The sequence below is a fragment of the Sprattus sprattus genome, assembly GCF_963457725.1.
Source record: "Sprattus sprattus genome assembly, chromosome: 19".
In the NCBI taxonomy this organism is placed as follows: Eukaryota; Metazoa; Chordata; class Actinopteri; order Clupeiformes; family Clupeidae; genus Sprattus; species Sprattus sprattus.
Genome location: NC_137917.1, coordinates 13,638,518 through 13,665,062, shown reverse-complemented (window position 1 = coordinate 13,665,062; position 26,545 = coordinate 13,638,518). Strand labels below are relative to the sequence as shown.

Below are 26,545 nucleotides of genomic sequence, written 5' to 3'. Positions count from 1 at the left end.
CTGTGTGTGGTTTAATCTGGCAATCAATGTATCACTATTAAAATACATGTAGAACACAGCATTGTCTTTTTTCTTCTGCACGCCCACAAGATTGTGGGTCAAGGAATAGGCCTACTTCAAAATGACAAATGTGAGTCTGTTAATGAAGTAAAACTATTGAATTGTTTGCCATTGGACAATGGAGGAATTGGAGGAATACTGCAGACAAGTTGGCTACTGTAGCCTACTACATTTAGCAATAAACTGTCCCCAATTTTGATGGTCGATGGAAATGGTATGATAATGTATCTTACTGAAAGCCAGCATAGGAATATCCTATGGATATTCACAATTTATATTCAGACGATCATCCATTTAAGGGGTTGCCTATTTTTTATGTGTTGTGAATTATAAAATATATATTATTTTCATATAGGATAAACAGAGATACTTTGTACAGCCCGATGACAATTGTCCTGTCGAGGCACCGAAAACTACTGTTCCCAGACTTCCTCTGTGGCTGTCGACGCGTAAGGGATTTGGTGAAAACAGGAAGAGAAACGAGGAAATAATGCTGAATGAATCAGGGGGGCAGGCAGGCAGGCAGGCAGGCGTTCTGCGCTGACACACTGGACTCTGAACAAATTCCTAGCTGCTAGCTAGATGGATGACACGGAGACCCAAGACATCTCGGTTCAGTAAGAACAGAGGTGCTTGATGCTGGATTTACACGATTCATCTTGGTATTTTGTACACATATGATGGAACGGGCGATGGAGCAGTTAAATGTACAGCTGAATCGGCTGACGCGTTCACTACGCCGCGCCAGGACTGTGGAACTCCCGGAAGGTGAAAAAGACCAAAAGAGCTCAAATCCTATTTTCTTAAAGGACTTCACTATTGGATTATTCCATAGTTTATATGATAGGTGGACATTATAAACAAATATCGTATCGTTGAGACACACAAATATTTTCCTAATTACAAGATGACGGATGTATCTAAATATAGCGTATCTCGTAACATTTCTAAATGTTTACTCATAGCAACCAATTAGGCCTAGTTATCGCACATGTACATAGAGAGGTCAATATACCTCCATGATGTTTTGATGCGTCTTTCAATTTGTGATAAAATTCTTGACCTATTGTTTATTTTCAAGCCTAATGTGGCTTAACATAATTTGGTCTTTCAAGTTGTTTCGCTGTGTATGACAAGTCCAGTAATTTTACTTTGAAGAATAAGATTAAGCTAGCTTGTCTGAACATGTCTTTGAAGTCTTAGTTTATCATTACAGCCGAGTGTAGCTTTAGTGAGGTGTAGCCTTAACCCCTTGTTCTTTTTGTGTTATGACTTCAGACAATGAGACAGCAGTATATACCCTTATGCCCATGGTGATGGCTGATCAACACAGGTATGTGAGAAGAATGCTGTCCGGGGGGGGGGGGGGGGGGGTTACCAATTGTGTGGTGAGTTAACTCAGAGGAAGTGGTAAGCCTCGTCTTGACAAGAGAGTGGAGCCGTAGATTTACCTTTTAATCTGTGTTAATTTACCAGGTTTGTCACTAAACCACGAACATGGAATACCCCCCAGGTGTGATCAAATTAAAAAATCTAAGTGTAGTTATTCATTGACTGTCAGTGAGGTCCTTCATGTCACAATTCTTACGAACAACACTTTTGCAATGAGAGCAGAACTGTCAATATAAAGACAAATTATTATTTCACAAAGCATAGAGCTATGATGACATACACAATGTTTGTTTTATAATAACCACTTGTGAACTTGGTTCTCAAAGGTTCACTATGAATTATCTCTCCCCCCCTAAAGATCAGTATCAGAATTGCTCTTGAATTCCAAGTTTGATGTCAACTATGCCTTTGGTCGAGTGAAGAGAAGTCTACTTCATATTGCTGCCAAGTAAGGAGCTTTTTGATTGTTCACACTTCACTTGGGGTTTCAGTTTGTCTGATAGACTTATAGAGGATGAGCAATGAAATATAGCTTCTCTGTTCAACTGTTATCTGTGTGTCTGTTTGTCTGTGCACATTTCTAAATGGTTACATCATCAGGCTTGGGTGGGGAGTAGTCATGTGGACTCTGTTCTCTCCATGAAATTAACTCTTCATTATCATTCACGTTCATTTAGAAGTCAATTCAATCCAGAAGAAACGTACAGCACAGTGCTTCCAGGCCATCGAACCCATGACCACTGGAAACAGTGCATATATATTTTAACCACAGCCCCGTCTTTCCCACAGTGCCCCTACAGGATACTCTACTGTTGTTTATGGGCAGGAGTGCTTGTGGCAGGAGTGCTTGTGGCAGGAGTGCATGTGTCTTATGACGTGCTTATGGTTGTTGTGCCCTGTGTGCTCTTTGGCAGCTGTGGATCGGTCGAGTGCCTAGTCCTGCTGCTGAAGAGAGGAGCCAACCCAAACTATCAGGACATATCCGGCTGTACCCCTCTTCACCTGGCTGCCAGGAATGGGTAAGCTCTCGGGATCAATCACATTAAGTCATTCAGCAGATGCATTTGCCCTGAGTGACCCACAGTTCAGTGCAGATACACTGTACGTTTTCATCAATATGTGAGATCTCTGGACACCCTACCCATGACCTTGGTGTCATCACCTTGCTTTTTGAATTGAGCTTGTGCTGGGAATGGCATCTCTGTATTTTTCCATGTGTCAATTCCAATTCCAATTCTCTCTGTAAGCCACTTGTGACTTAAACTGGGAATTGAAAACAGGTTATGTATGTGTATGTTTTTTACCATCCACTAGACATAGTCAGGTGCTGCCACCTACTGTCCTGATCTATAATGCTCCCATGTATTGATCTGGCAAAGACTGCTATCTAAACTGCATTGCAAATGAGGCTGAAACAAGTAGAGAAATCAAAATAGCAGGATCATTTAGGACCGACCTTGGCCTGGTTAGGTCTGGAGTTAATGCCACCAGGTCCAGTTTTTGGTGGGATTCGGCATCTGATGGGGCATATAGAAAGCAAAGCAAACACGTCCAAATTTTTCTGAATTTGGTTGACAAAACTGCAAGATGGCCAGTTATTTACATTTAGATTTGGTGTAATGGATGGCAGCTGGTCTCCCTGTGCAATAGAGATTTTCATTTGGGAACTGTAAGGCTTCTGGAAATGCTTCTGGATGACAAAAGTAAACATGTCTCTTGGGAATGGCCAAGTTCTATAATACATAAATAAGAACAATATTCAGTAAAATGAAACACAGAAAAGCTCTCCATACATTTTCCCATGTTGACTTCAATATCTTGTACGTCGCTTTGGACAAAAGCATCTTAATGAGTAAATGTTATGTGAATGTATCTTCAATTATCTTCAGTCATCTATGTGTCTTTGCCCCCTCAGACAGAAGAAATGTATGGGACGGCTGCTGGAATACAATGCAGATGTCAACATTTGCAACAACGAGGGCCTAACTGCTGTGAGTTTCACCGTTGTACACCTATGGTGTTCAATACTTGAGTTGGGACTCAAATGACTACTGTAGCTTCCATGGAATATAGTAGTTGTTTGTCATCACTGGTTACCTATTTATTTTCTAAGTAACAAAAACATAACAAAGGCAGCAATCAAACACATGTCACATGACGCATGACACATGACTTTGGCCAAATTGAGGAAGTAAAGATGGTGAAGTTGGAACTTCTGATGGTTCTACACATTCTTTTGTTGGAATGCATAACTGCCTCTTTTTCTTATGAAGTCGGCAGCTTCGATTTCATAATCATTTCACCCTTCCTCCCTGTGACAGATCCACTGGCTAGCTGTAAATGGCCGGACTGAGTTGCTGCACGACCTGGTGCAGCATGTGACCAACGTGGATGTAGAGGATGCCATGGGCCAGACCGCATTGCACGTGGCCTGCCAGAACGGACACAAGACTGTGAGTATTTAATCCATCGGCCTTCAACAGACCCTTTTACTTTCATCACATTAAGTCACAGAAGACTAGGTAGGCCACAGCAAGGAGATTTTTGGATCTTGAAATATTAGAAAAAGAAATAACACTTTCATCCCTTAAAGTAACAGTAGGGCCTTATACATGTGCCACTGCGATCAGAACAGTTTATCGTATCGTATTCGCGTGTAGGTGTGAAAATTTTCAAGGGAAACGGCTCTTGTCGTTACGTGTTTAGATGTGCCAAATGTGAAGCGTTTACATTGCCTCGGGCATGCGCAAAGACCACGGAGATGTGCTCCCACCTGGTTTGTTTACTAACAACATCAACGTGGATCCGCATCGTGCACAGGCAGTGTAGTGGCTTAAAGTTCCCTTCTTTCTATCAGCATATAGTTCTTAATATTTTCTTTGAATAACCACTCCCAGATGGAAAGAAAACGAGTCTAAGCGTGGATGTGTTTCAACAACGGTAGAAAACTGTGTTTGCTCCGTCTTTTACTGAACTCATAATTATTTGACAGTGGTATTAGTTACAGTTGAGACACCCGAAATAACTTGCATGCGCAGCAATCCTGAGACGTGATTTTTAGTTTGCACATGAATACTAACATGAATACTAACGTCTTCTTTGATCCCAGGAAATTTGAGCACACAACCCATCTCCCTTACGGAGATATTGGCGAAAGTTGTTTTACCTACTTCATTGCAAACGTCTAGTTTTGCAAACGTGTCTAGTTTTTGTGCAGTAGTGAATAGAGTCTCAGTCTACTACACCATACATAGCATATCATGTTTGTAGAAAATGATTAAGGTGCAACAAATGGCAATAAGCATATTTAAATTAAATGATTCACATTGCAAGTAAAATGGTGCGGCTGGAGCAGATACAGGGAGGGACAACGGTGACAAACCTGCAAGCTATGAGTCAGCTGTCAGTATTGGAAGAAGCCTTAACGTCTCGAAGATGAAACTGCCTGGGTTATTTTGTTTCGGTGGCTATTAGTTATATTTTAAAACAGCCAGTCATTGTAGCCTACCACTCGTGGAATAAGGAATTTCAAAGAGATGATGGAGTGATTTGACTCTGAAGTGACATTGGCCATTGGCAGCGCGAGATGTTCAGAATCAGAACAAGTTAAACTTCTAGCTCAGTAACATCAACAGCTAAGAAAGAAGGTAAGAAAAATAGTCGGAAAACTTTGATTTGCAAGGGAAGCAGGCAAGTGTTGGGGTTGTTACAGTAGGCTATATAGCCTACAATGTGGTGAAATTTCGGAATTAATAGGCTCGAGTGGCGTTTTCTAAATATGCCTTCTTTCATTTTGCAAAAAACAGTAGGCTATATTACCATATTAAAATGGTGTACCAAATTGCGTTTTATAACTGATAAAAATTGTAGGCCTACTAGCCTATTGGATTAGTCTCCTTTCAAGAACAGGCAAGAACTTTCTAGCCTCTAACTTTCTAGCCTCCTGTCACTGTCTCCCCCCAGTCACGCACCGACTCCCCCATGACACATCGGCCTGATTTGACACGCCCTTTTCTGAGCCGAACGATCGTGGTAAACCACCTCTCTCGAAAGGCTCAGACGATCGGCGGAAAAACGAACAGTTCACATCTAGACCCCTTATACATGAGGCAATTGTAACACGTTCGCGAGTTTCTATCGGTGCAGACGCGATGTAACAGCTTTACATTGACGCATGTATAAGGGGCTAGTGTGCAACAATTATACTTCAGGATTAGGGTAAGGATAAGTAGTTTTACCTTAAAATAACAGCTTGAAAAAAATTGGGGCGATACAATGACTTTTAATATGGAGAATCACCTCCGTGCCATTGCCATACCAGGTTCCATAGACATAACTGCTAAATGTAGGATTGCCTGACGCCTCCCGGCTTTCTACTGTCTGCCGAACTAGTAAGTAGCTTATTTGCCATCTTGCTTTGTCTTGTGTTTCACTTGCTTGATGTTTGACTGTGTTAGGACAGTTGTTGAGTGTCTAGTTTGTCATAATGTCAAAGTCAGCACATTTCAAGAGATTTCGTTAGTTTTAGCCGCTAGCATATTGTTAGTGAATAGCAATTGATCCGGAATGCTTCTTTAAAAACTTTGGTAGTTTGCTGTGGTTTGTGTATACAATTCTGGGGTTTGTGTCAGTGAGGTTAAGCTAGTCAATTATATATTTCATAGAAAATAGAGAATGTTAATTTACTGTGTTAGTTGCATTTTCTCCTCAAGCTTAACATTTACACAAAAAAACGATTTGTTTGGTGGTAATCTGTAGTACCATTTTTTTTGTGTGGTTTAACTTGAAAATCTTTTTTTTTATTTATTATAATTGTTTTGAAACATCATGCATGCAGACATTCAGATCAAACGTGTATGTTATCATCTTGTAATGGATGAACATTGAATGGTGCAATCAATAGAAGCTGTCACTTGTTTGAGCTTATTTGTGCTCTGGCCATTGAACTTCATGTCCAGAGTGTGTTGTTATTTGAAAGTCAGATTCAAGTGAATGAATGTAACTGAAATTGTGTGAGATTATTATGATGATGATGATTTTCCCTCTTTTGCCTATCTGTTTTCTAGACGGTTCTGTGCCTGCTGGACAGTGGGGCAGACATCAACAGGCCCAATGTATCTGGAGCGACGCCTCTTTACTTCGCCTGCAGGTAACGGCCATCACACCACCGCCACTGCAACTCATGACTCTACACTGCAGTTATCTCCTTGCAGAGTCATCCTTTGTTTTAGAGGGCAAGGTTGAAGTGATATAGAAATTAGAGAGAGATTATAGGGCCCTGACTTAACGTCCACTCAAAACCATACCAGACCTATTTGGATGGCTATAATGAACAAAATCAATGCTGTAGCAAAGACGGGAAGGGAAGTGGATGCAGTGAAGAAGCGATGGCAAGACATCATGAGGTGAACAAAAGCAGAGGATGCTTTTAACATGGCACAGCAGAACTTGTGCTCGGAATACTGCTTCCATTCTTCCTGTAAATTTCCCTACTCATGTATCAAACATGTCTGGATTACACCTAGGAGGCGGAAAAACTCTTCCCTGCAGTTTTCATAATTGCAACGGAATTCCTAATCAGCCACAATGTGTGCGTCTCCTCCCATGTTTTTTCCCAAAACTCCCACTTTTCCCACGACCCTCCCCAATTCGGTTATAAGAATGTGCGGTCGATTTGTACATACCATGTCACGATTTGAGTTGTATAAATAAGGCCTAATACAAGCGTTAATGTGTTAGTAATCTGCTCCTGAGAGTTTTATCCATGAAGTAATATACCATATAAACGTACAGTATCATTATGGTGGAAATTAAAATTTGACCTAAGTTGGACAAGATATACAAAGCACACTGAAACAACTGAAATACAAAGCACACTGACGAGATCACAAAAAGAAGTTTATATAGCCCATCTCGACTTGACAGTTCTTTTCCTTAAGTAGAAATATGTTAAACCACTCTTGTGATGTTTTTTTGTTTACATTTTTGGGTTTTGACCTCGGATACCTTTTAAAATAGTACTGAGCATCAATGTACTGCTACAAAGCCTTGAAAATACTGAGAGGCATGTGATCAAACAAATCTATTCCTTTTTAACTCACAGAACAAACTAAAATGACAAACAAGACCACCCTCACTCTCACTGGAAAGAGACATCAACTGTACTTTTGTCGTTGGCAGCATGCCCCATGCAGACAAAGCTTGTTTTTCTGAGCGACAGCCTCTGTCTTGTCCTACATTGTGTTTTGATTACGAATCATCAGGGCTTTTTACACCTGGCATTATTGTACAGTGCCACTTTAAAGTATGTGAACCCCTTGACCACTTAGGAGTTTTCTGTTGTTTTACCATGATTTTTCATTTTTTTCATCACCAATTTTCCATAGAAGGAATGTCAGGTTTATGTTTATCATTTGCATGTACTTTTTTTAGAGGGAATTGTTTGAGTAGCCAAAAGACTACATGAAACATGGAATTAGTCCATTTCAAAAGTAAGTGAACCCCCAGCTGAATTTGTAAAGTCAAGCAGGTAACAGATTCAGTGAAACTTATTTGGGTGCTTAATTAGTCAATTAAGCAAACCGATCATCTGAGACATCCTTAGGGAAAGGTTTGGGCAACACAGATTAAAAGAGGGAGGAAACCAACCAAACTACTGTAGTGCCAAGGTGTACCCACACAGATCAACAATGCCGAAAGGAAATGAGATATCCGAGAACATCAGGAAGAAGGTTCTGACAGCCCATCAGTCTTGGGAAAGCTATAAGACCATCTCCAAAAGATTCCAGCTCCATCCATCCATCCAAGACAAATTATTTAGAAATGGAGGGCATTCAACATGACCGCATCTCTGCCTAGAAGTGGACGCCCATCAAGACCATCACCAAGAAGCACCAGAAGAAGAATAAATCAGGTAAAAGTCAACCCACACATCACCTCTAAAGAGTTTCAGACCTCTCTGGCAGCATCTGGGGTAAATGTACATGGGTCTACAATCAGACGAAAATTGAATAGACATGACATTCATGATCGGGTTGCTAGAAGGAAGCCTCTGCTCTCAAGAAAGAACAAAACTGCCCGTTTCAACTTTTCCCGAGAGCACTTGGATAAACCAAAGGCCTTCTGGAAGTCCCTTCTTTAAACAGATGAGTCCGAGATAGAATTATTTTGTCACGATCAAAACCAACAATTTTCGTCTGATTGTAGACCCATGTACATTTACCCCAGATGCTGCCAGAGAGGTCCGAAACTCTTTAGAGGTGATGTGTGGGTTGACTTTTACCTGATTTATTCTTCTTCTGGTGCTTCTTGGTGATGGTCTTGATGGGCGTCCACTTCTAGGCAGAGATGCGGTCATGTTGAATACCCTCCATTTCAAAATTATTTGTCTTGGATGGATGGATGGAGCTGGAATCTTTTGGAGATGGTCTTATAGCTTTCCCAAGACTGATGGGCTGTCAGTACCTTCTTCCTGATGTTCTCGGATATCTCGTTTCCTCTCTGCATTGTTGATCTGTGTGGGTACACCTTGGCACTACAGTAGTTTGGTTGGTTTCCTCTCTCTTTTAATCGGTATGGCCCAAACCTTTCCCTAAGGATGTCTCAGATGATCGGTTTGCTCAATTGACTAATTATTCACCCAAATAAGTTTCACTGAATCTGTTACCTGCTTGACTTTATCAATTCAGCTGGGGGTTCACTTACTTTTGAAATGGACTAATTCCATGTTTCATGTAGTTTTTCAGCTTCTCAAACAATTTCCTCTAAACAAGTACATGCAAATGATAAACATAAACCTGACATTTCATCTATGGAAAATTGGTGATAAAAAAAATGAAAAATCATGGTAAAACAACAGAAAACGCTGAGTCCTCAAGGGGTTCACATACTTTCAAGTGGCACTGTATGTCTCATATCCAGATTGTATGTAGATATGATTTTAACAAGGTTACATTTACACCTGGTATTAATATGTGTCTCCAGTGTCCACATCTCTGTGTCAAGCTCACGACACATCCTAGTCTTTATTTGTGCAGGTCCATAAAGAAACAACAAACACGAAAAAAAGATAGAAGAAGATGGTAGCCATCTGTGAAGCTGCATTGTTGTGTTTGCTTGCACTTTTGAAACCTTGCTAGTTTGGAACAGTCGTGTGTGGTTATGTTTTTCTGCCCATGTAGTTATTGTATGTGGATTGACAACATAAATGCATTTACACTTGTGTTCAATGTGGTCACAATGTGGCCCTGATCACCTCCAGAGGTGGTTTGCCCGATCGGATCAAAATCCGTCCTCCATGCGTCTTGAGTGCATTTACACCTGTTCTTTCATGTGGTCTAGCACTTTTTGCACATTGCAATCCAATCACCCAAAATGCATTTTAATGCCAGGTGTTAAAAGCCTCATGATGATGGTTGTCTTACCTCAGCTGACTCTCGTCTGAACCACGCTGGGGCTAAATTGGGGGAAGACTAGATAACTTGATCTAGATCTAGGTGTTCATGTTCGTCTTACAGTTTGTAACTAGGTAAATGCGTTTTTGTAACTAGATATATGTGTCCATCTTAGAGGTTTGTGACCAGATAAATGCGTTTGTCATGGGGTTGGGAACTAGAGTGCAGTTTGCTCCAGATAGTTGTGGCCAGGCCCCTTGTTAAAAGTCCTCGCTATCCAATACATGTCAAATTGAATTTATCATCTCTCCTCTAGCATGTCTGTTCTTAGTATGTGCTCAAAAATAAAACAGATGTTCGTACACAGTGCCGAGTCTGTACATAGGGAAACTAACAAACTGGCTCATACCAAGCAATATACTATTCCAGCTACTCAATGGCACAGCTTCAGAAGCACAGAAGGGGGGGATATTTGATGAACAACTGGGCTAAGTTCCAGCATGTTGGAAACGTGATTTAATATGCAGCACACAAAGCAATGCTATGGCTGGTGTGAAAAGTGGCTGTTGATATAACAGTGTGTTTATCTGCCCTTCGTTTGTCTTTCTTTTCTTGAGCAGTCATGGACAGAGGGACACTGCACAGATTCTTCTCTCCAGAGGGGCCAAGTATCTGGCAGACAAGAATGGGGTCACACCACTGGACCTGTGTGTGCAGGTTAGCTGCGTATGGATACACATTACACACACACACACACACATACGCACGTGCGCACTGTGTGTGCATGAAGTGGCCTGAATACTCATATCTGCAGTCACACAGTTCCTTTGGTCCAATGGCCTTCGTCCTGTTCTATTCAGGGTGGCTATGGAGAGACCTGTGAGATTCTCATTCAGCACCATGGCCGACTCTTTCAGACCCTCATCCAGATGACTCAGAACGACGAGCTCAAAGAGAGCATGGTACTCAACACCCTTCCTCTACGCCTGTTCTTTTCAGGGGTGTTAATGTATTATTTTACTGTGTGTTCATGCTTTTTTTATTGTGTGTGTGTGTGTGTGTGTGTGTGTGTGTGTGTGTGTGTGTGTGCGCGCCTGTTTGTGAGCAGCTCAGACAGGTTCTGGAACACGTCTCTCAGCAGAGTGACTCTCATTACCAACGCATCCTTATCAGCCTGGCTGAGGTTGCCACCACCAATGGACACAAGCTACTCAGGTATACACACACACACACACACACACACACAAAGACACAAACCCGCACCCCCAAACACACACAGAAACATAAAGATTTAATGTGGAACTGATCCTGTAGACACATATGGTACATGTCATCAGTGTTTGTAGTGATAGCCACACACACAGGCAGTGATAATACATCCAACCATATACATACATAAACATAAACATAACTAAACATAAACATAACAAAATTCCAGTTCTTACAATGTCCTTCTTGTTCTCCACCAAAGTTTGTCCAGTAGCTACGAGGCCCAGATGAAGAGCCTTCTGCGGATTGTACGCATCTTCTGTCACGTCTTCCGTCTCGGCCCGTCTTCTCCCAACAACGGCAACGACATGGGCTACAACGGCAACAAGACGCCCCGCAGCCAGGTCTTCAAGGTCAGCAAGCAACAGGGCGCTAACATGTGGAGGGCGGACGTCATACGAGTAAAAACAAACCGTCCGAAGCTTTGCCCTGACCCACCCCTCTTTGCTGTGCTGCTATATACACACACACACACACACACACACACACACACACAAGCAAGCATGATCACACTTTAACATACACAGACAGAGAAGCACACACGTATACAGAAATACATAAGTAGACACACAGATATACAGATACATACACACACACATACACCCACACACACACGCACGCACACCGCATGTCCTTCAGAACTTTTAAAGCCCAAAGCTCTAAACTGTAAACTAGAGACAAAGAATCTTAAAATATTACAGAACATGCTTCAACTCAGGAGAGGGCAGCCATCTATTCTCTTACTGGTCTATATCCCTGTGGATTTACACAGAAATGCTTAACACATTTGGTTTGACATTGAAACAGGCACTTTCTGTCAGGCATGCAGTAGACGTTCAGCAGGCACAGAGCAGTCCTCCTCATGCAGACACGAGGACATGGGCAGGAGCGTATGTAAAGGTACCACTTCACAAACGCTTCTGATTGGCTGCTGATAGTTAAGGCAAGTGCTACACTGATCCTTGTCTTCAGTTTTGAGGATTTGCTCTTTCCTGTTCTGACTTTGGGGTCAGCTGTAGGAGCTCTGCTTGTTCACTGCTCTGCTTGTCCAGCAGGGGGTGCTAGAGGATAGCAGGCCAGCTAATGCTCATGGGGTGTGGAAGATGGATGTTGTCCTCCAAGCTTTCCCTCTCTCCCCTTCTCTTAGCAGTGGGAGACAGCAGACCTTAATGCATATCTATGTGAACATATACAATCTACAAGTAGTGTATATAAATAACAGATACACAACATGGATTCTCAGGTATGGATCCACTGAAATGAGGCCGGTCATGAAAATATAAGAGAGCAAGTGAAAGGAAATGAGTTAGGCTTTTTGGTGAAGAGAAAGGCACCCGTAGGTGAACAAAGAATGGAGAAAAAATATTACTATGTAAAGAGACTTACTTTGTTGCAGTTTGCTTCTGTAGGAAGAGAAGTTGTGTGTGTGTGTGTGTGTGTGTGTGTGTGTAATACCTGTGAAGAATGCCCCCGTGTGCCGAGGCTGTGAGCTAGAACGTTTAATCACTGGAGGTGGAGAGGCGCGGCTGGTTGTGAAAGGTGGGATTTGGTGCTGGTGTGGAGCTCTAAGCCTCTGGGAGGGGAGCTTCAGCTGAGCATGTCCCAGCCTCCGCTGCCTCTGCAGTCTCCACAACGCTCCATGGCCCTCATTGGCCATCTGGGGAAGAGATTTAGCCACAAGGTCAAAGTGGGGATTTTCAAGTCTTACTCACTTCTTCTTTCCAGCTCTCGTTCTTTTACGTCTTTCTTTCTTTCTTTCTCTCTTTCGTTCTTACCCCTCTTTGGATCTCAGTCATGTGTATTTCTGTCTTTCTCTATCTCAGCATCTCCTGTGATCGCTCTTATTCTGCCCTCTATCTCTGCCTTCTTTATACTAGTGACTCTTTTTTTTCTCTCTCTTTCTCCCTCTCTCATCTCACTCTCCCTCTCCCCCTCCCTCCCTCCTCTCTATCTCATCCCTCTCCTCTCTCTCTGTCTCTCTCGCTCTCTCTCTCTGTCCTCACACACTCTCACATACACACCTTCTCTGGTGTCATATCTGTATGCGCACTTTTATATGTTTTGTCTAAAATCAGCTTCGAGCCTTTATTTTAACATATGTTACATAATGTACGTAGTCTTCTATTTTACTAATGTATCCCTTTTACCCCCGCCTCCCTCTCCCCTGCAGCCTCTGGAGCTGCTGTGGCACTCCTTGGATGAGTGGCTGGTGCTCATCTCCACTGAGATGGAGCGGAATTGCCGGGACCCCTCCTCCGCCGCTGCGTCCGAAAGCGACATCGCCTCCCTCCTGATGAAGCAACGTGAGATCGAGCCTCGTCTCTCTCCCTCCTCCTCTCCCTCTGCCTCCCCGCCCCCCTCCGTCACCACGGAAACAGCCGAGTTGCCCACAATGATGTCCCTCCACTCGTCCCTGGACGAGGTGGTGGTAAATCCGCCGGAGGTGTGCGCTGACGGCCAGGATGTCATTGCCAAGACGGCGAACCGCCTCAGCGCCGTCATCCAGGCCTACTACATGTGCTGCTCCTGTCAAATGCCTCAAGGGTGAGCATGACCTCTGACCTTACTAAGCGCTAACCTCCTGACCTCCCAATCACACGGGAATCCATAATTCCTTGGAGCCGTTCTCAGTCCGCTGATCTTAAATAATACATTAGAACATGATCAAGACCAGAGCCGTTGACAGGGTGTGAGGTCAGAGGTGAGGGGTCAGGTGATTGATGGCTAAAGGTGGAGTGTCGGTGCAGTCCCAGTGCTATTCAGGTTCAATTGTCATCGCGCTCTGTGTCACTCACACACACCATAACGTGATCATATGTGTTGGTTACACAGGCACAGAAATCACAGTCCACATCAAGACCATCGTTTCAGTGTCCTTTTTATTTCAATGAAGATTTGCATTTCATGTTAATTGGCAGTAACCTTTTATATAGCAATGACAACTGAGATTTTCTATATAACACACCATATGTCAGCTCATGGTAGCTTAACTTTGAAATCTGCCTCATCTTTATCAGTTTATTTTAGTATCCCAATTTGACAATTACATAATCTAAGCTACAGAGAGCTTGAGCTTTTAAGAGCTTGCAAAGTGCAATTTATAGTGCAAGGTAACATTTGTTTGTGAAAATTGACTGCAATTTTCTAGTTATAAGGCATTTCTTTAGCTTTCTACAGCTTTCTCAGTGTGTTTTTATGTTATTATCGCACACATAAGCGCAGAACAGCGTGGGCTGAGAGAGCTAGCGTCACACTCAGTGTAGCATTCTCTGCAGGATCTCTGTGTTGTGTTAGAGTTTCGGAGAGGATTATGACTACTTTCAGATAACTACCTCATGCTGCTTTCCACTTTATCAAGGCAAACTACAAATATGCACACATACACTTACTAAGGAACCGCACTACTGTTGAATGCTGTCTGGATAGGAACCCCCTCCGCGTTGAGCACTATCTGGATAGAAACCGCCCTAGTGTTGAATGCTGTCTGGGTAGGAACAGCACTACTGTTGAATGCTGTCTGAATAGGAACCACTCTAGTGATGTACTAGGGCTGGATAGGAACCCAGTCGAGCGCTGTCTGAATATGAACCCCCTCCGCGCTGAGCACTGTCTGAATAGAAACCGCCCTAGTGTTGAACGCTGTCTGGATAGGAACCCCCTCCGTGTTGAGCACTATCTGGATAAGAACCGCCCTAGTGTTGAACGTTGTCTGGATAGAAGTCGCTATAGTGACAGGACCAATGCAAACAGATGAGCTTGTAATGCCTCCTCATTTTCTCCCGCTTAGCACTCCCTCCCCAAAGCCTTCTAATTATGTATAATTAGATCATTAAACCAATCCTAAATTAACAAGGAATAGAAGGATTCATATTAGCAAGTTGAAGTTGGATGTCTTTTTTTCTCCATCCCTCACTCCCCCTTTCTCTCTCTCCTTTGTTTTCTCTGGCTCGTATTTCATCAGAGCCTCAGAAACATGATTGTCCTCCCATTGGAAAACTGTTGAAATAATTCAGGTGATTGTATTTGGCTGTGGATTCGAGGGAGCATTAGACAGCCATAGTTGTCTGAGATGTCTCTGTATAGATTTGCTTCTGTTGTTCCCCCTTTCCCTCTTAGCTAGGCAGCAAAATAATGATCTGTCCTCTCCTTGTTGTTTTGTTTGATGTGTGTGTGTGTGTGTGTGTGTTTGTCTGGTGTCTCTCAGGATGACCTCTCCACACTTCATTGAGTTTGTGTGTAGACATGATGAGGTGCTGAAGTGTTTTGTAACGAGGTAAGTGTGCAGTAACTAAGTGTTGTGAGATGAATAGTTGTTTTCATGTATGATTTACCCAGAAGAAAATCTGTCCCATTGACAGCCCATTATTTTCTTTTTGGAATCTGTGATGCCTGTATATATCATCATATTTATACACTGGAATTGTACACAGTTTTGCATATCTGTTTAATAATTATTTGATTTGTCTCACTCCCTTCAATCTTTTTTTTTTCCTTTGTAGGAATCCCAAGATCATCTTTAACCACTTCCACTTCCTGTTAGAATGTCCAGAACTTATGTCCCGCTTTATGCACATAATCAAGGGCCAGGTAAGGTGTTAGACACACACACACACTCACACACTTTCTCTCTCTCTTTCTTTCTCTCTCTCTCTCTCTCTCTCTCACACACACACACATACAGTTTTATGCAAAAGTTTGGGCACCCCTCTGATGTTGCTGGTTATTTCGCTCTGTCTTGAAAACATCAAAGCAATATGTCATTCATTTTCTAGAGAAACCTGGATGGTGGGATGTTTTTCAGACACATTTTTTTAATGTAGCAGTATTGAGTTGTATGAAATAAAATCAAATCAAATGGGAAAAATAGGGCTGTCCATGCTCGGCAGCCATCAGACCTGACTCAACTGGAGACATTTTGTAAGGAGGAATGGTCCAAAATACCTGCAGCCAGAATTCAGGGACTTATCAGTGGCTATAAGAAGCATCTACATACTGTTTTCTGATAGGCTAATGGGGTGTTCATTAAGTTCGTATAACCGGACACCTTGGACGTAGTCCCAGTTGAAAAGTTAAATCGCCGTTCCATATCAATGCTCTTGAATGATTAACATTGACAACCAACGTAACGTTTTTTTTTTTTAACGTTTTTTTTTTTCTCTAACGGGAGCACTAGGCTTCAAATCAAGAATTCATCAGGTTATTATGCATATTAAGTTTCCTAAAGATAACGGAAATTCTAAATAATAATAATAAAAACATTTTTGGATGTTGTAAACGGGAGATAAGCGGATATCGGCCTTCGAGCTGTACAGTTCTACAAAGATAATAGACTTCAGAAAATGAAGGCTCTACCAAATAATGATGTGATTATTCCACTGGGGTGCCCATATTTTTGCACATATCTGTTATTCCTATGATGCACACTGCATTGTTTCTGTTCAATAAATGTTATTACACATCTGAAATGTGACCTTTCCCATTAGGTGTAAATTATGTCCAAATGAAATTGCTGCTTTGAAAGACCAGCAGATTATAATCTGAAATAATGATAGTTATCAGAGGTGACCAAACCTTTGCATAAAACTGTATACAGCCACACACACCAGCCTTCATACTTCCACACACACACACACACACAAACACAAACACACAAACACACACTTTTACACCTAGACACTATTACAGCCAGGCACTCAAACCACACAAGTACAACAAAGTACTCGATCCTCAAGCCAGGCTTTTCAGAATTTGAATTTGAAGAAAGGCAGTAATCCACAGGTGACCCACTCAGGTGTGCTTGGCTTGATGCAAGAGAGAGGCGAACAACGCGACACAGGCAAAACGCATGGGTAGTCAAAACAGATGAGCCTTACAACAGGGGCGTAGAACACACACACACACACACACACACACACACACACTAGGGGTGGGAGATATGAGCTAAAATTCATATCACGATATTTTCCACTTTTCAGACGATATCGATATGATATCACGATATATGAGGGTAAAAAAAAATCGTAATCACATTTTAATAGCCATTATTAGCTTAATGTCTACAAAATATGTCATCATGAAAAGTAAAAATCAAATAATGATCAAATAAAAAAAATATTTATCTACTGATATGTGCTGCAACTGAAATTTCTGTATGATTCCAATCATTTCAAGCAATTTTATAATCAGAAATTGCCGAATTTGTGCATTTATTGTTCAAACAGAGGGGAGACATGCAAGGTGAGGCAGCAACGAGCAGCGCCTCATCTCACATTGTGCAATCCCTTACTTTTTTATTTGTGGACACTTGTATTATAGGTCCTTTCTATCCATAGAATAGGTAATGTATTTCACGTGTAGAACCTTCATTTAGACAGTACGTCTGTCGAAGTGAAGGGGCCGTGCGAGAGCCTTAAACTGCAATGTCAATCGAAACGTAAAATGTAAAATAATGGGAGACCAATACCGGAGCTAAAAGGTACGCTTCAAACGACGGGACAGAAAATAACGCGATCGACTTGTCATGTTTAAAGCCAAATTGCTTTTGAAAAATGTTGGAACCTCATGGATAGATTTGGCTTTGGACGAAGAGCGGAGACTAAATATTAGCATGAGCAATATTCACTAACATTACATTAATTGCTCTGTCGATTTCCCATTATTTCTCTTAGGATTGTTTATATTTACTGTATGTGAAGCCATCACACAAGTGGTTGTAATCACTTTGAACCCAAAACGGCGATGGTGAGCTGATTTTGAGAAATTAAACTTGGCAGCTAACGTTGTGTTTCCTGGTTGTTACTGGTTATCAAATTGCTGTGCTAGCTGAGGAAGCGTTTAATAACCTTAGCAGAAACGATTTCAATGGAAGAGTTACATTTGCATGAAATGATAGCTAGTTATCTAGCTGATGATATAGTTCGCTCGATTTAACTCAATTATAATGGGAAAAGCCCTCAGGGTGCCTGTGCAACTTCGTATGAAAGAGTTCATATTGACACATAAACACGAGTTCATCACAAGCTAGCAGCTGCAAACTGTATGTATCTTACCTATGTGTGTTAAGAATGATGATATGAAATATGATAAACAACCAGTAGACAATTTGCAAGCTGCCAATTGAATGGTGATTTAACAGGTTGCTGGTGCTAACACCTTTGGCTAAAACAACACGGCGACACAACTGTCTATTATTCTTTTTTTGGTCGGGGTCGGGGATTTTAAAGCATAACCAGTTCCAAACAACAGAGGTGCACCCTTTCTTCTTAACCAATTCATCCTCCTGCTCTTGAGCAACATCAGTTTTTGGGTTTTCGCTCATCCTGGATTGTTAATGTTTTCCTCAATAGTAAACCTGCCTCATAACTGCAGCTGCCTGCACGCTTCTTTACCACTACATGCGCGCAACAAGTGCATGCGACGTGCGCTGAAAAAAATAGCTCCACATATTAACATACATTCTTTTATTCGTAAGAACCAATAAAGCTTAGATTTAAATAAAAAAAATATGTAGCTACTTAGTACTATCACTCAGTTGAAATTTGGAATAAAAAAATATTAATGCCAAATTCGAATTTATGAATTATGAATAAATCGCGATATCCACAATATTGCAAAATCCATATCATGGCGTGGCAAAATCGCGGTATTACTATCAAACCGGTATATCGCCTACTCCTAACACACACACACACTCACACACACACACACACACACACACACACAAACAAATAAACACACACACACACACATATACACATACCAACCCCTACACACACACACACACACACTCACACACTCAATCCTCACACCATCTGTTTCCATGTTCCTCTCTGTCTTTCTGCTCTCCTCCTCTCCTCTCCTCCTGTGTCTCTATCATACTCTTGTATGAGACGTATTTTTCTCTCTCTCTGTCTCTCTCTCTCTCTCTCTCTCTCTCTTTCTCTCTCTATCGACCCTCTCTAATCCACACTCCTGAAGCGTCTCTTTGTCACACCGATGTGTGTGTGCATTGTCACCGAGTTCTTGCGCTGAAGTGACTTTGAAACGCCCCTGCCTGGCGGCCTGGAGCTCTTAACGGCGCCGTTACGCCGCTGACGACACTTGTCTTAAGTCCCGTTTATATGGCCGCATAAATTTGACGAGTCCCAGTTTCCAGAGCTCTACGCTGCACTCTGCCCTGTCTCCTTCTCCCCCCCCCATCCATTCTTGTCCTGCCTGCGCTCCGAGCCTCGTTAGCTTCGGATTACGGTCCGCCTGGGAATGGCGTGCAGTTTTAATTACAGATTTTTTTTTTTTACCTGCTGCCGATTCCATCTTCTGATCTGCCTTTCTCTGTGCACAGTCATCTCCCCCCCACCCCCACCCCCCAATCCAACCCCACCACTCCACATCCCGGGGGAAAAGGGTTCCTCTCTCATAGATTAAATTCCCCCTCTTTCCCTCCCCGAGCTCTTCTCCCTCCTTCCTTCAAGAACAAAGCCATTCAAGTATTATGCAAATGGCTGTCGGCTGCTACATCGCTTCTATCTCCCCCTCTGTCTCGATCTCCTCCTCCCTCTCCCTTCCATTCTTTTTTCTCTCTTTTCCTCTTTCTCTCCATCTCTCTCTTTCTCTCCCTGTCTTTGTTTTCAGCACAGCCATCACCAATTATTTCACCTTTGTAGGGTAAAGTTTAATGAGTGAGGCATTTAGCACCTCCAGCTCCAGCTCCAGCTCAGGCATAGATATAAAGACAAGCACAAGCACCACAGGCCCTGCTTGCTCCGCTTCCCTGAATCACAGAGATGTGACTGATTGGTTGGTTCTCTGGTTCTCCGACAGCCCTTTAAGGACCGCTGCGAGTGGTTCTACGAGCACCTGCTAGCTGGGCAGCCGGACTCGGACATGGTGCATCGGCCGGTCAACGAGAACGATATCCTGACAATCCACAGAGGTAGGACCAATGACTAGGGATCAGCTCACCGAAGCCATTACCAGCTTGCCAGTCAGAGTATTCATTTAAAGCCTGGTGATGGCAACAGCAATGTGCAGTTCCAGGGAAAGTACATTGAAACGATACAGGGTATCTATTCCATTCATTTGGATTCATGGGTCTGGCAGTGCTGACTGAGTGAGAGGTTATGAATATGTGATTTAGGTTATGAGTATGTGATTTAGGTTATGAGTATGTGAGGACTGTTATGGGTCTGGGTGAGAGAGGTTATGAGTATGTGAGTATTTGACTTATGTTATGAGTATGTGAGGACTGTTATGGGTCTGGGTGAGAGGTTATGAGTATTTGAGGACTGTTATGGGTCTGGGTGAGAGGTTAAGAGTATGTGAGTATGAGTGTGCGAGGACTGTAATAGGCCTGGCGGTGCCGACTGGGTGAGAGGTTATGATACCTGGCGTTTTTTAAGTAAGGAATACTTTCATCACCTCTCTTCAAGTAGACTTTTAAATGGTTGCTGTAAGATATTGTATGCTTTTTCTTGTTGTTAATTATATATTTCTACTTCATAGATTCCTGTTTAAATACTTAACTCTTCTTGTTATTTCTGATGTCTTTTTGATGATTGAGTTATTGTACGCTTTATCTTGTTTATTTCTGTTCAAGTTATACTCATATTTAGTCATATTTCTACTTTGCAGTTTCCTGTTTGAGTTCTTAACTCTTAATCTCTTGTTTTTATTGATGTCTTTTTGATGATCGCACCTGTTAGTTTGTAATTTCTCTGTCTTCTGTTTTCCACTATTTGCATCACGGTCTCTCGCCACAATCCAAGTGACATAAAAGGAAAACAAAAGAGCTGAACCTTGACCTCTCTCTCTCCCCCCCTACCCTTTTTTCTACTCTTGTTTTCCTCCCTCTCCTCGCTCTGTCCTCTCAGACGCCATCTTCCGCAGCAGCTGTGAGGTGGTGTCCAAGTCCAACAACGAGAAGCTGAAGCAGGGCATCGCCGTGCGTTTCCATGGCGAGGAGGGAATGGTGGGTGACTTTATGAGGCATTAACGCTCACACCGGCTCTCAGCCCTCCGCTCGCCGCTCTCCTCTCCCAGCCCCGCCCCATGCTGCCTAAAAGCTTTTTGTCTGGCGTGGTGTTTCAGGACAGAGATGGAAAATACTTTCTGTTGTAATGGCACTTTAGTTGCAATGGCTGTCTCTCAGGGTGTGTGTGTGTTTGCGTGCGTGCGTGCGTGCGTGCGTGCGTGTGTTTGAAACATGTTCGTGTTTGAAACATGTTCACGTTGTGTGCTAGAGGTGTGACCTTCTTTCTGCATATGTTTTAATAGCCTCCAAGTCTCTGTTGTGATGGCTATTCTTTAAACCATTGAGTAGACTTGCATTTGTGTTGGATGTATATTTGTTGAATATTTGATATTTGTTTGTCATAGGGTGGTATATTTCAGTGTGTGATGTGTGTTTTAGATATGTTTCGTGTGTTTGACTCATGTCTCATGCATGTGTGTGTGTGTAATATGTGTGGTGTGTGTTTGATGCAGGATTGATGTGTTTTGACATTGATGTGTGTATGTGTGTTTTCTGGTTGTTGTTCAGGGTCAAGGCGTGGTGAGAGAGTGGTTCGACATCCTGTCCAATGAGATCATCAATCCTGACTATGGTCTCTTCACACAGTCTGCTGATGGTAGGACATAGTCGCACCTTACAGTTGGAAACGCATTCCTTTTCCTTTTCCAGTTGTTTAGTGTTTTTGTTATAGGTGTGCATGTTTTTGTCATGGATGTGTATGTTTTTGTCTTAGGTGTGCGTGTTTTTGTCTAAGGTATGTCTTTTTTTGCCATAGGTGTGTGTGTTTTACTCATAGGTGTGCGTGTTTTTGTCATAGGTGTGCGTGTTTTTTCTTAGGTTTGCGTGTTTTTGTGTTAGATGTGAGTGTGACTGTCCTAGGTGTGTGTGTTTTGCCCATTCTAAGTTGTTGGTGTTTAAGCGGTGTGCCCTCGACTCTTTCTACTAAATCTTTTTATGTCATGTATGTGTATGATTCCTGGTGGCAATTCAATTGAAGAAAGTGTGTGTGTGTGTGTGTGTGTGTGTGTGTGTGTGTGTGTGTGTCTGTGTGTGTGTGTGTGTGTCTGTGTCTGTGTCTGTGTCTGTGTCTGTGCTTATGCATTTCAGGGACAACATTTCAACCAAACAGTAACTCCTCTGTAAATCCAGATCATCTGAACTACTTCCGTTTTGCTGGTCAGATTTTGGGTCTGGCTCTCTACCACCATCAGCTAGTTAACATCTACTTTACCCGTTCCTTCTACAAACACATACTAGGTAGATATACACGTGCCCGTACACATACACACACACACAAACATACACACACACACACACATATATTCAAACACACCCCATACATGCGCACTTTAACTCAAACATCATCATCATTAATCTTCCCTAGCATTCCAGTGTAGCACGCACTCACACACACACATGTACGTACGCACACGCCAAACATGCGCACACACACATGAGCATACATTAACCCATATATTCAAACACACCCCAGACGTGTGCACTCTAACTCAAACATCATCGCTGACCCTCCCCTAGGCATCCCAGTGAACTACCAGGACGTGGCGTCCATCGACCCGGAGTACGCAAAGAACCTGCAGTGGATCCTGGACAACGACATCAGCGACCTGGGGCTGGAGCTCACCTTCTCAGTGGAGACGGACGCATTCGGGGCCCTGGAGGAGATGCCACTCAAACCAGGTGGCACCAGCATCCAGGTTACCCAGGACAACAAGGTGGGCCAATCAGAACAGAGTTCAAGAGAGTGTTTTGCTGCCGCGAGTGTCAGCTTTGCCGGATAACTTAGTTGAGTTGTCTGTTTCCTACCTGGCTGAGGGAATTGTAGGTAGGTCCAGCCATGTTGTTGGCTTGTTAGACCAAAGCTGTTTGCCAAATGTGTAGCTTTGGTGTTTGATGTCTCACAAAGCCATATTTAAAGGCTGAACACTTCTCTATGGTCTTTTTTAGTGTCTTCCCAACTGAAAATCCTGTGTGATGAAACTGGACAATCAGTTCACTTATTTTAACTTAGTTTAGACAAACCATTAAAGCAACCTTATACCATATTTGGGTTAGACCATATCTGGGTTAGTATCATTCCAAAAAATAAACTGTGTCACAATTTAACAAGCACTGCTTATCTGATTCTGAAATGTTGATATCTTGGATACATGGCCAGAATTGAGGAGCTATGGTGTGATGTTTTACTAGACCAGTAGAGAGCAGTGTTTCCAAAGGCACCAGCTGGTTGGCTCTGTTTAGGGAGGGATTTGCTATCTACCCGGCCCTTGGGTGTTTGCAGTGCCCAGCCCTTCTATTCTTGGCACACACACACACACACACACACACACACACACACACACACACACACACACACACACACACACACACACACACTCTGTGTGTGTGTGTGTGTATGTGAAATGAATGGCACAACCAGTTACCAGAAATGTCATATGTGTATCTGTGAAGGAGTGAGAGAGTAATTTTTACTGTTGGATGTGAGCGTGAGTGAATATCTGTGTTTGCAAATACCTGTATGAGCAAGTGTCCGTGTCAGTAAGACTGTGTTTGTATGTGTGTATGTGTGTTGATGCTTTCCTTGATCCAGGCGGAGTACGTACAGCTGGTGACAGAGCTGAGAATGACTCGGGCAATCCAGCCCCAGATCAACGCCTTCCTGCAGGGCTTTCACACCTTCATCCCCCCCGCCCTCATCCAGCTTTTCGACGAGTACGAGCTGGTCAGTGCTGCTCTCTCTCTCTCTCCATTACACACTGTCTTTTTATGTCTCTCTTTAGCCTCTCTCTGTCTCTCTCTCTCTCTCTATCCATTACACACTCTCTTTCTGTCTCTCTTTAGCCACTCGCTCTCTCTCTCTCCCTCACCCACCCATCTGATGACCTTTTGAGGCCTTTGCACTGATTCCATCCACTCTTACTCATGTATGTAAATCAATTGTTTACAGCAAGCCTGTTTCTTCTTATATTTTCTCTGTGTGTGTGTGTGTGTGTGTGTGTGTGTGTGTGTGTGTGTGTGTGTGTGTGTGTGTGTGTGTGTGTGTGTGTGTGTGTGTGTGTGTGTGTGTGTGTGTGTGTGTGTGTGTGTGTGTTTGTCTATGTGTAGGAGCTGCTACTCTCTGGGATGCCAGAGATCGATGTAATGGACTGGACTAGAAACACAGAGTACACCAGTGGCTATGACCTGCAAGAGCCCGTTATCCAGGTGAGTGAATGAGTCACCGCACCTGCCCTCGTCTGATGGACCTCTTCCACAGCCGCTGCTCACGTCAGCCAATCAGACAGACACACGCCAGTTTCCTGTGTCTGTTCTGTCTGCGTCAGAGAGCTGTGTTAAACATCGCCATTGGGACCCAATCACATGGCTAGCGTGTCTTTGTTGGACCAAACAGGATTCTTGTATTTCAGGTTATGAGCTCTGGTGCTTTGATGTACGTGTGTTTGTGTTTGTCTATTTGTTCTTTTCCTAATTCCTAGATACTGACCAGAGTTAGTATAGTTTTACATTCATCAGTAGTTATTTTCATGTAGTCTTTCAGTTTGGTTTGGGATTGCAGTTTAGGTTAAGTTTGTTTGACGAGGGGGAAAATGAAAACAACGCTTATTTTACCTGCAATTGTATTTTGTTTCAGGCTTTGTCGTGCTGCATTGTTCATCGTAGATTTAATTTAGCTTTTGTGTTTTTGAAAACTGTCCTTTAATTTCACTGCTAGTCTTTTTTTAACTATAGTAACCCTGATACTGACCGCGATCATGCATAGCTTCTGTAACAATGCTTTGAGTTGGGGAGCACTTTTGGATTTGTTATGCGGCCATTTGACAGTTGTGCGTGCTTTTCTATGGCCTCTGTTCTCATAGTGGTTTTGGGAATCGGTGCAGAACTTCAACCAGGAAGAGAGAGTGCTCCTGTTGCAGTTTGTGACTGGCAGGTAAACACTGGCTTTTTCACTACTGTCTGTCTCGGTCATTCAGTGTTTGGGATGTCAAATGAACACAGTAGTAATAGCACTTATATTCTCTGACAGACCTCCAGCTTCACTGACCACTATGTCAATCATCAATCATTTCTTTCTCACACACACACACACACTCACTCTCTTTCTCTCTCCCTCTCTGCATTTCTCTCTCTTTTTCTCTCTGTTTTTCTCTCTCTCTCTCTCACTGTATTTCTCTGCCTGTATTTCTCTCTCTCTCTCTGTATTTCTCTGCCTGTATTTCTCTCTCTCTCTCTGTATTTCTCTCTCTCTCTCACTCTCTCTCTCTCACTCTCTCTCTCACTTCCCCTTCCACTCCTCAGCTCCAGGGTTCCTCACGGAGGCTTTGCATATCTCATGGGGGGGAGCGGATTACAGAAGTTCACCATCGCCGCCGTGCCCTTCACCTCTAACCTACTGCCTACCGCCAGCACCTGGTGAGGTCTCCTCGCACACACAACACACACACACACACACACACAAACAAACACACACACACACACACACACCTGACACACACACACCTGGTGAGATGAATTAGTAACACACAGATCCACTTGAATTCTAACACACTCCCCTCATATTGACAGGTTGGATGTAGACACACACAACACATCCACTCTTACAGGTGCACACAAACATGTATACTCATGCATGTGTATGAACACACAACGCTCTGTTGCACTGAATAAGCGACAGTCACTAGGGGGCAGTGTGGTTCCACTAAGAGTTCCCCAAGTGAGCATCAAGCACACAGAACGCAGCACTGCTCTCGGACTGCTTCCGAACCCAACCTTCCGAACCCAACCTTCCGTCTTGTGAGGCTCAGACAAGTTTCATGCTTTGACATTTTGAAACCGTCCAGAAATGCAGCCTCTAATGTACACACATACTGTGTGTGTGTGCGAGTGCGAGTGAGAGTGAGAGTGAGAGTGAGAGTGAGTTTGTGTGTGTGTGTGTGTGTACTACTCTATTGTCGGTCCCTCTCTCTGACCACTGCTCCTCCTGTTATGTCCACAGCATCAACATGCTGAAACTCCCAGAATACCCCAGCCAGGAAGTGCTCCGTGACCGGCTTCTGGTGGCCCTTCACTGTGGGAGCTATGGCTACACCATGGCATAGGGATGGGCCGACTCCTGCTGTCTCTGTTTGTCTGTCTGTCTGTCTGTGTGTTTGAGAGAATGTATTGAGAGTGAAATGCAAGTGTGTGTGTGTGTGTGTGTGTGTCTGTGTGTCTGTGTGTCTGTGAGTATGTGTGAGAGAGTGGAATACAATTTTGTGTCTGTGTGTGTGTGTGTGTGTGTGTGTGTGTGTGTGTATGTGTGTGTGTGTGAAAAAATGGAATGCAATTCTATGATTTTGTGTGTGTGTGTGTGTGTGTGTGTGTGTGAGTACAAGTGTATACACTCCAACACAGGGATATTGTCTCT

The 26,545-nt window shown here is 43.0% G+C and overlaps 1 protein-coding gene across 4 annotated transcripts; it reads left to right on the top strand.

Annotated features, from left to right (window-relative positions):
- Nucleotides 1-737: 737 nt before the first annotated feature.
- hace1 (HECT domain and ankyrin repeat containing E3 ubiquitin protein ligase 1) lies at nucleotides 738-26,274 on the top strand (the record flags this gene model as incomplete). Of its 4 annotated transcripts, XM_080858336.1 has the most annotated exons (25): nucleotides 738-828; nucleotides 1,339-1,393; nucleotides 1,811-1,900; nucleotides 2,367-2,471; nucleotides 3,368-3,443; nucleotides 3,774-3,905; nucleotides 6,519-6,601; nucleotides 10,466-10,562; nucleotides 10,706-10,807; nucleotides 10,954-11,060; nucleotides 11,317-11,515; nucleotides 11,922-12,014; nucleotides 13,285-13,658; nucleotides 15,319-15,387; nucleotides 15,614-15,701; nucleotides 19,935-20,046; nucleotides 20,984-21,081; nucleotides 21,652-21,739; nucleotides 22,231-22,380; nucleotides 22,660-22,856; nucleotides 23,732-23,863; nucleotides 24,247-24,345; nucleotides 24,999-25,069; nucleotides 25,438-25,551; nucleotides 26,135-26,274. In XM_080858336.1, 25 exons carry the CDS (start codon nucleotides 738-740, stop codon nucleotides 26,235-26,237), a joined length of 2,925 nt encoding a protein of 974 aa, XP_080714462.1. In that variant the 3' UTR covers nucleotides 26,238-26,274. The 4 variants fall into 4 exon arrangements, with proteins under 4 accessions (XP_080714462.1, XP_080714465.1, XP_080714463.1 ...); XM_080858339.1 differs by lacking the exon at nucleotides 11,922-12,014 and having other exon boundaries at nucleotides 11,317-11,467; XM_080858337.1 differs by lacking the exon at nucleotides 11,922-12,014 and having other exon boundaries at nucleotides 11,317-11,563.
- Between the last annotated feature and the right edge of the window lie 271 nt (nucleotides 26,275-26,545).